This window comes from Nannospalax galili, unplaced genomic scaffold (genome assembly GCF_000622305.1).
Source record: "Nannospalax galili isolate Female #2095 unplaced genomic scaffold, S.galili_v1.0 scaffold346, whole genome shotgun sequence".
NCBI lineage: Eukaryota > Metazoa > Chordata > Mammalia > Rodentia > Spalacidae > Nannospalax > Nannospalax galili.
Genome location: NW_008357637.1, coordinates 3787179 through 3797892, shown reverse-complemented (window position 1 = coordinate 3797892; position 10714 = coordinate 3787179). Strand labels below are relative to the sequence as shown.

The following is a 10714-nucleotide window of genomic DNA, read 5'->3' as shown; positions in this document are numbered from 1 at the left end:
ACTGCATTGGCAGGAACAGCCTACCGGCCATAGATAGTATCACCCACACCGACTGGAGCTCTAGCTCCATGGCTTCTGAATCCGGGGCTGTTCTGCTGGGAAGTTCCTAGGTCGTGGATCTTGAAAAAAGAGCTTGCTCTGTTAGGTGCTGGAACGAACACTTTTTAAGTGCGTTGCTTCTCAAAGTGATGGTTCACAATTGATGAGTTTTACTTTTTACAGACTACTACAACTTTGCACTACTTTTTTTCTAAGTAGTAGATAACTTAGGACACATTTAGAGGCCATTGAAATCTAGACGTTAATACTTCGGCGTTTGAAATTGACTATGAATATCAGTGTTAGAAACAGGTACATTCAAGTAATTTATTTACATGTGTGTTAATGCATACCATTCTTGAAGTCGAATTTGACATTTTTATTATTACTACTCTGATAAGGGTGTGTTGGGATTCTTTGGGAATCTTTTAAGAACGTGGCAATATTATGCAAAAGCTTAATAGAAAGTTAGGAGCTGTAGACTTAATGTGATTTTACTTTGGATCATTGGTGGTGTTTTAGCTTAATGTGAAAAGGAGTGTTCACCCATTAAGATAAAGCACATCTCAATCTAATTTGGAGGATTATAGGAATTAATTTAGTGATATTTTGAGTTGTCACTGCTAGAAAAGTTTGCTTTTTGGTGTAGCAAATAATGTCTAGATATTAAAAGCTAATGGTTACACTGTATTATTGAGAAACATAATTTTAGTGTTTTTAGGCTATATGATGGGGAATGTTGAGTGGCTTTAATGTCTTGTGATTTTGTAAGCAGTTTAAAGTGTAAAAAACTATGAGAAAGGTATTTTTAAACAAATGTAGTAATGGATTAGTAAACCTTTTTAATAGGTTATATTGTCAGTTCCAAAATTACAAAATAAGTTGGTTATCTTAATAAAATACTGCACCAGTAAAACTGAAAAGCAAAGTTTAATATTTTAAATACAGCGAAAATTTTCTTTTAATTCCACCAAAGCTTAGATAGCAGATTAAAGATGGGGGAGGGGATTTAGGGATGAAAATATTGTATGTATGTTAGTCTCATGCACAGGATTAGAATACTCTCCAACAATATATTTGTGTAATATTGTTTCCTTGTCTTTAAAAAAAAATCCTGTGAACTCACTATTGAGAACACATTCCTGCCAGATGAACATGAACAGTATGAGCTCATTATTAACAATCAAAATGAAAATGTTGCCAGAGTAACCTGAAATGTAAATTTTTTTTTTTTTTTTTTTGGTGTGTTTGGTACTTAAATCTCAGTTCTTTAAAATTTCTCACTTTGAGTGAAGTTGATACAGACTGAACTGAAAGTTGAATAAGGTGAATAAACTCAACTGGCTTGTGAATTTTTGGACATTAATGGAAAAGGAAAGTTATTTTTCCAGTTTAAAGTGAATAAGAATTTTTTTTCAAAACATCTCAGAAAACAGTTTAGATGAGTTCATTGGCACATATTTAACATTTAAAAATGTTCTTTGGTATATCTACCTGATTTTAATTACTCAGATTACTGGGACTCACTAAAGGGCCATAGAGGTTTTTTTTTTTTTTTGGTATTTGTGTTTTTTAAAAAAATTGTGTAATTTAGACATATAGGAAAGCTGGGAATACAGAATTAAGTTACTTTATGCCCTTCACCCACCTTTCCCTAATGCTACCCTAATTATGGTACCTTTTTCAAAACTATGAAATGAATGTTAGTATATTACTCCAGCTAAAGCAACTACAGACTTTATTTGGCTTTTGACAGTTTTGCCTCCAATGTCCATTTTCTGATGTAGGATCTAATCCAGGCTATCTAGCATGCGAAGTACTGCGTTCAAAATCAAGTGTAAATGTTCAACTTAATGATAGTTTAGTTTGATATTTCAAGATTAAAAATGCCTTGAAAAGCCAGTGGACTGCACTGCAGACTTGCTTTACATACCATTTTGAATTTGGAGTCGGTTATAGAAGAAGATCCTGGGCAAGGGTGGTTGTACAGTGCTAAAGATCACAAAGCAGTTTCATCCCTAATGTCCTGTAACATGGACATCCAAAGATATAGGAAGGTTCTTTTGTATTTTATTAGTAAAAGTTGTGTGGGTCTTTTGTATTTCCTGAATGGTTCATAAAGAGTAGATCTTAATACAAATATTAACTTGTCAAAATTACTTATGTGAACTTGTAGATTATTAGTTTAGTTCACTTGTATTTTAGTGAAATAAATGTACAAGTAAATATTATGAAAGTGACTGCCTGATTGGCTTAAGTTATAATTTTAGTGTTTATTAGTTTTACAGATAAATATTGGCACATTTAAAAAATGAACACTAACTTATTTCAGTAATAGGATATTTTTGCCATTACTTAGACCTACAGGGCTCAGCGGTAGCTCAGTGGTAGAATGCTTGCCTAGCATTTGCAAAGCCTTTTTGGTTCCAGTCCTAGCCCTGGGAAAAAAGAACAGTAAAAGACCTTACAGTGCCATTGAAACTACTGTTCCGAAGCCTGAGTTCTACTAATGTTCCTTGACATTTTAATTATTTGCCCAAGAATGTGAGTTTGATTACACTTTAGCTTCACACTTGCTCTTATTTTCAGTTATATTCCTTTCTTATCTGTTTCTGGCTTTTAGCCATTTATGGGGTCCAAGAAGTTAATCATTCTTTTCAAAATTCAGTGAGAATTTTTCCTCTTCCCTTTCTACCAGTACTGTCCAAAAAAGATAGACCCTTTTTTTTCTTTCCCCTCAACTTTACCCCCCTCATTTTTATTGCCACTTGCACTAGAGAATGTTTGTGTGATGAATTGTATAGTAACATCATTGCTGGTGCTGGTGCCGTCCCCTCCAGGGCCTCTGTAGGTTGTGGTCCTTTCACCTTGTTTTGTGTGTGTATAGAAAATGAAGACTGCCTTCAATTATAACTTTTTACCTTGCCAACTTTCATGTTAGTTGATGTTTTCTCTGTTAATTATTCAATAAGAATATTAGAGTGACAGAAAAATACTGGCTCCCTGCCTCCCCTTTATTTAAACTGACATACAGGGTAATGTCATACCTAAACCAATCCCAGGTTTTGCCCAGGTTTTGTTTTTGTTTTCATTATTTCTATGGTGTTTCCAGTAGTGTAACAGAGTTCATAACTTTTTTATATTAGATGACTTTCTAATTTATCCCTTTTTGATTTGGTATTGCGTATATACATATACATGATCTTTTTCATTGGTATGTTGATGGCATTTCTTTTACAAATGAAAGGGTTTCAAATTTAAGGCTTTGTAGTTTGAGGTATTTAGAGCTTGCTCATTGTGGAATTACATAAATAGGCTTAAAACTGGTTTATTGTGGGTTTTTTTTTTTTTTGGAGGAGCTAATGTCTCAAAGTCAGTTTTATTATCCATTTCTATCATTCTATTTATATTTTCTAGAATTTTCTTTAATATGCCTTTATTTATTCAGAAAGTGTATGTTGATCATTTTGCCAGGAATTGTTCTAGGTATCTAATGGATGTTTTTCGAATACATTCTCATAGCCTTAGTAATTAATAATGATACCTTAGAATTACATAGTACTTTATATGTGCACATATTTTTTTCCCTTTTTCCCCCCTTTTCTTTTTCAGACAGGGTCTTGTTATGTAACCCACGAAGTTCTCAGTTTTCTGAGTGTTTGGGATTACAGGTGTGAGCTACTGTGCCTGCCTTTAAATGTTATATACTTTTCACTTTTGGATTATTCATACAAATTTGCAATCCATCATTTTACCTTAGATTTACATATTTTTCCCTCCTTCATTTAACTGCCTGCATTGCTGAGGAAAATAGTGCTATAGTTTATTAACTCTGGAGAGGGATGATGTGGTCAATATTTATTCAGACTTGCCACTTGAGTAGTTACATTTATTTTCAAGGAAGTTTTTGACTAGAAAGCTGTTCACTGGTTTATTGTTTAGTAACAAAAGTATATCATTAGGTACTAAGAGATTTGGCATTTTATTTTTTAAAAAGGAAATGGATAAAGTGCTAGTTTTATAAAACTAGTTTATATGTGATGTACTGTATTTTTTTTTATATAAAACTTAAGAATACTTCTGAATTTAATGCAAACCAGAAAAATTTAACAGTTCATTTTCCAGTTGAGTAGTAACTTAGGGTGATGACTGGATTTTAGGCACACTTTCATGCAGATTTTAATATAAAACAGACTTTAAATAAATCTTCAGTTTACTTAAAATGCTAACGAACTGAAATAAAGCAGATTGTTAGTTGTAATGTTAAAGAAGGGTGACTTCTGGTTGCAATGAAGAATGACTAGTTACTTCAGTGCCTGGTGCTTCGTTTTAAAGTTTGAGATTAGTAAGTTTTAAGTGTTTGTAGTTTAGTTCAGGCCTGGATATTTGTAGTGGGTCTAGTTTTTTGCCTTTTGTTTCTTCTCCCTTTATTTTAGTTTCCTTTACTGGGGCTTAGTTTATCTTTATAAAATACAAATGTGATTGTACCAGTCACTTGCTTATAAGCCCTTTATAGTTTTCATTCACTATCTGTAGGGTAAAGTCCAAACAATTTAGTAGGATCTACGAAACCATTTACAAGCCTTGATAAAAGTGTCTGGTCGTATTCCCCATTTTGTCTATGAAGATGAGCCTTTTCTGGATCCTCCCTTGAACTTTGAGGTATCTTTTTGTCTTGTGGATTTTAGTCTTTGTACCTATATTAATGCCTCTATTTCTAACTAGCCACAGTGAAATTTTTTATTTTATTTTAATATTACTACAAATACCTTTAACGTGAAAGCTCCCTCTCCCCATATTCTATAATCCCACATGGTGTTTCGATCAGATGGCTAGTATATTGCACCTTTCATAAGCATGAATGTCTATGTCTGCTTGAATAGAGTTGTAACCATTTGTGGACAGAGATTTTATTGTTTTTTTTTTTTTTAATTTATTTATTTTTGGTCTTTTTGAAGCAGGGTCTCCCTGTCGCCCCAGCTGGCCTACAATTGAATATGTAGACCAGGCTGGCCTTGAACTCACAGAGATACGCTTCCCTCTGCCTTCCAAGTGTTGGGACTACAGGCGTGCTCCACCACACCTGAGGTTTTATTGTTTTACCATACATGCTTCAAATATTTGCATTGTCAAAGGTGAACTGTGGTTCATTCTTTGAAATACAAACTTCTCAACTATGAAAATTAGGTAGTGAATTTCTTTGGGGTTCATCTTACCCTCAAAGGGGATCAGTAACCATAAAAATGGTTAAGACAAATACTGTTCTAATAACCATTTCACAAACTTTAGTACAAATTATCAGCTAGACTTATTTTCCCTTAAATAATATTTTCTCAAAAAGTAGAACAAAGCCAGAAAAGCAATTTTAGATCATATAAAGAAGCTCAGCCACATATCCTATGTTGACAATGCTAGACTAGAAATGCTGGTATATTTTCATTGTCCAGTGATATGTGGAATTATAGAAAATCACAGACGAATCTAGACTAAGTGAGATAGTGATGGCTTAATTTTGATAGTAAGTAGATTGTGTAGGGTCTTATTCCCAGTGTCTTTGCTGTTGGTCTTAGTGTACTTATTATACTTTACTCCTTGTCATTAGTGAGGGGCAAGTATAACAGTATATGAGAGGGGCCTGGGTTCTAGAGCTAGGCTTAGCCAGAGTATTAAATACTGTCTTCTGTTTGATAACTATGTGACTTTGTCATTTTCTTATCTGTGAAATATGGATAGATATAGATACAGATATCTGTGAAATATAATAGCACAGACCACAGCATTATTTTAAGAGTATGTAGCATAGTAAATCCTATCATGGTACTTGGCATATAAAAGAAAAACCCAAATGTCAGATATTTCTATTCTTATTCTCTTAAAACAAAAAACCCACCAATGACCTACTCTTCAACATTGGCATGTAGGATTTTGTTGCTTTCTCTTTGCCTACATTGGCATTTTTCTAATCTTGAATCTATAAACTGTGGGGATAATAGTTCAGATTTTTGTAGGTTGCAGAATGCAGAACATATTTGCTTGACATTCTTTTGTAATCAGTTTATATCCTGCAACTTTTAGGTAGTAGTAAACTTTGCAGATGGGGCTATTTTGCTATGTTAGTCAGACGTTAGTAAGCTTTCCTCATTAAGTTTTTGTTTGTTTGAGAAAGGGTCTTTCTTCATAGGCCAGACTGGCCTTGAATTTGAGGTGATCTTCTTGTCTAAGCCTCCTGCTGGGATTCTAGATATGAGCCACTATGGTACCCAGCTGCTAGGTTTGTTTTTGTTTTTTTAAAGGGTTTCTTTCCCCCAGTAGTTCTGAAAAAAGTAGTTTGGTGGTTCACATAACCATAAAATTGAAGCTGTTTTAGATTTAAGACGTGACAATATTCTGTAGATTCACTCTCCTAATTCAAATCACTTATGAGTTTTGTGGATCCCCTCCAACCCCCCCAATAACAGTGTACCTGATGGTCATATTTTTTTTGAGAGACAAAATCTTGCTATGTAGCCCAGGCTGCTCTTAAACTTGAGGCAGTCTTCTTGCTTCAGCCTCTTCCTAGTGTTGGGATTACAGGTATGTGCTACCATGCTTGGGTTTATGTAAGAAGTTTTTGTGAGTTGAATACTTTTTGAACTCTGTCCAGTAGTTGAAGCCTGTTTGGTTTGAATTGTTGATAGTCTTGCCTATATACCTCCACATTTTTGTTCTTTTAATAAACTGTACAATGTTAAAGATTATAGAGAATGATTAAAAGATCAGTTTGTGAAGCTAGGCATGGTAGGGTGCACCTGTAGTCAAGCTACTGAGCTGCTTTGGCCTGAGACTGAGGGATCACATTATTACATGAGTTTCAGGACTTGTCTGGGCTACATAGTGAGACAGACATTGTTCTCCCCCACCAAAAATGTTTGTGGTTGTAAAATAATCTAGAAAAAATTTTTTTGGGGGGGTTCTTTTTTGAGATAGGGTCCCCCCGTAGTCCCAACTGTCCTAGAACTTGCTATATAGAACAGGATGGCCTTGAACTCACAGAGATCCCCTGTCTCTGCCTCCTGAGTGCTGGGATTAAAGGTGTGCACCACCATGTTCAGCAAGAATATTCTGATTAAGAAGATGCTTCCCCATTTAAATAGAATACTGTATTTGCAGTAACCTAGGAATGAAAGTGAAATTACCACTGCTTCTGTATCTGAACTCTTGTGTTATTAAGGTGACTTTCATTTTCAGGTAGTATGATTTATAATAGTTAAAAGTTGTGGTTTTGTTTTGAGAACTGGTTTTAAGTATGCCAAAGATATATCACAACATTGTGTTTTTTTCATCCAGACAGGTGATTTGGCTTCTGCACAGTTAGGAGGAGCACCAAACCGATGGGAGGTTTTGTCAGCTACACCTACGACTATAAAAGATGAAGCTGGTAATCTAGTACAGATTCCAGGTGCTGCTGCTTCAAGTGGGCAGTATGTCCTTCCCCTTCAGAATTTGCAGAATCAACAAATATTTTCAGTTGCACCAGGATCAGATTCATCAAATGGTACAGTGTCTAATGTTCAGTATCAAGTAATACCACAGATTCAGTCAACAGATGGTCAGCAGGTTCAGATTGGCTTCACAGGCTCCTCAGATAATGGGGGTATAAATCAAGAAAGCAGTCAAATTCAGATCATTCCTGGCTCTAATCAAACCGTACTTGCCTCTGGAACACCTCCTGCAAATATCCAGAATCTCATACCACAGACTGGTCAAGTCCAGGTTCAGGGAGTTGCAATTGGTGGTTCATCTTTTCCTGGCCAAACTCAAGTAGTTGCTAATGTGCCTCTTGGTCTGCCAGGAAATATTACCTTTGTACCAATCAATAGTGTCGATCTAGATTCTTTGGGACTCTCGGGAAGTTCTCAGACAATGACTGCAGGCATTAATGCCGATGGACATTTAATAAACACAGGACAAGCTATGGATAGTTCAGACAATTCAGAAAGGACTGGTGAGCGGGTTTCTCCTGATATTAATGAAACTAATACTGATACAGATTTATTTGTGCCAACATCCACTTCATCACAGTTGCCTGTTACGATAGATAGTACAGGTATATTACAACAAAACACAAATAGCTTGACTAGTTCTAGTGGGCAAGTACATTCTTCAGATCTTCAGGGAAATTATATCCAGTCGCCTGTTTCTGAAGAGACACAGGCTCAGAATATTCAGGTTTCTACAGCACAGCCTGTTGTACAACATCTACAACTTCAAGATTCTCAGCAGCCAACCAGTCAAGCGCAAATTGTGCAAGGTATTACACCACAGACAATCCATGGCGTGCAAGCCGGTGGTCAAAATATATCACAACAGGCTTTGCAAAACCTACAGTTGCAGCTGAATCCTGGAACCTTTTTAATTCAGGCACAGACAGTGACCCCTTCTGGACAGATAACCTGGCAAACATTTCAAGTACAAGGGGTCCAGAACTTGCAGAATTTGCAAATACAGAATACTGCTGCCCAACAAATAACTTTGACGCCTGTTCAGACACTCACGCTTGGTCAAGTTGCAGCAGGTGGAGCCTTGACTTCAACTCCAGTTAGTCTAAGCACTGGTCAGTTGCCAAATCTACAGACAGTTACGGTAAATTCTATAGATTCTACTGGCATACAGCTACATCCAGGAGAGAATGCTGACAGTCCTGCAGGTGAGTCTTAAATGATACCATGCCTTAACAGTTGTAGCGATAATAAGTAGGAGGACGTTGCATTAGTTTATCAGCATCTAGCCTTTATTGAAGGTGATACATTCTATGTTTATGTGAAAGTAGAACTTGGAGTATCTTCCAAATTGTCCTTTTTAAAAGTTTGTCATTTTGAAGTTAAGCATTCATTTTTCTATTATACTAGTGACATGTTTTTCCCTTAAAACAGTTTTGTTAGGATATCTGATTGGTTATCACAAATTTTTCTATTTGGCAGGAGAGTGTTTTGGTTGGTCTTGGTGAATGGGATGAGTTAAACTTTTTTTTGAGACACAGGGTCTTAGTATTTCCCTCATTGGCCTGGAACTTAAGAGATATTCTCCTGCCTCTGCTTCCTAAAGGCATGTGCTACCGCCCAGTTGAATTAAACATTTTATGCATTATATTTGGTTGAAGAATCAAGTTGGCACAGTGAAACATGGTACTGGGAGTTGAGAGTACTGTCTCAGCCACTAGTTAGTGATTTTTGGCCTGGTTATTTTTCTCTGGCAAACTCAGATTTTTTCATTATATTAAATGAATGTGATAGACTAGGAAACTAGGTACCTTCCAGACCTAAAATATTTTGATTTCTGTAATTAAATTTGTCTGACTTAGAAATAACTATTGATAAATATAGGTAGATGTTTCAAAAGTCCACTTACTGAATGCTTCTCAAGAATTAAATAAAGTTAAGATAGCATTATTGTTACCCTGCCGATGTTTCTTCTAGATAACATTGAATGTATTTGTTTTACACTAAATCCTGAATTTCATTGCTTTAATTCTACTTTGTATTTGGATTTCCATGGCGATTGTACCGTTAAAACTTTCCACCAGGTCTGTGATTCCAAAGTCTTAAATTGGCACAAAATTGAAGTGATTGAAATCATCACTTAATGATTCTTTTTTTTCCCATTCTCTTTCCTCCTCACTCATTTTTCTTTAGAAATTTGTGATATATGCTTAGAAAAGTGGAGTTGTCCTGGAGTCTCAGATTTGTATTTAGATATTTTTTTATTGTATCTGGGGTTTCTGAAATTGTGGTTTAGATTTGAATTTTTCTGAGTGTGATCTGTGGGCCTTTGGGGATCCCTGAGATACTTTCAGAAGTCCTTTCCTAAAACTAAAAAATTACTTATATTTTCAAAGTGTTCACAGTTTGATAATAGATTGAACTTTAAACCGAAGAGATGGCTCAGCAGTTGAGAGCACTCACTGCTCAGTCATGAGGACGAAGTTCTGATTCCAGCTTGTCCAGTGGCTCACAGATGTCTGTAATTCCAGCTTCAAGGGATATGATACCTTCTTCTGGCCTCTTTGAATATCCTTACACATGTGTGCATATGTACACTTAGATACAGGCACATACATTAATGAAAATACTTTAAACCATATGAGTAGTTGTTACATTCTTCATCCCATGTACTTGAGTTAAGGAAAAACTCTAGTTTCCCTGAAAAACTGCTTGATGAAACAGTAAAAACTCTACAAAATTTTGACCCTTATATGTTAGGTAACTTCAAAAATTTTTTTAGCCGGGCGTGGTGGTGCATGCCTTTTAATCCCAGCACTCTGGGAGGCAGAGTTGGGCGGATCTCTGTGAGTTCTAGGACAGCTGGGGCTACAGGGAGACCCTGTCTCAAAAAGACCAAAAAAAAAAAAGCAGCTTTTAAAAACTGTGTGCCTGTGTATGTGAGTGTAGACATGTATGAACATGCCATGGCACACTTGTGGTTAAGAGAACAACTTTTCAGAGTTCTCTTTTTTCTTTATAGGATCTGGGATTGAATTCAAGTCATCAGGCCTGTGGTGCATGTGCTTAAAAATAATAGCTTTATTGGAATATAATTCACGTGCTATGAAATTCACCTTTTTTTAAAAAAGTTATTTATTATTAATTTTTTATGTGTATGAGTGTATTGCCTGCATGTGAGTGCACCTGTGTCATGC

General features: G+C 35.7%; 1 protein-coding gene across 1 annotated transcript in view; it reads left to right on the top strand.

Annotated features, from left to right (window-relative positions):
* The window catches only part of Sp3 (Sp3 transcription factor), a 53474-nt gene that overhangs the window by 2058 nt on the left and 40702 nt on the right, over nt 1-10714 (top strand). The window contains exon 3 of the mRNA XM_008855280.3: nt 7366-8725. Within this exon, the coding sequence (XP_008853502.1) occupies nt 7366-8725 (1360 nt within the window). The remainder of the gene's footprint in view (nt 1-7365; nt 8726-10714) is intronic.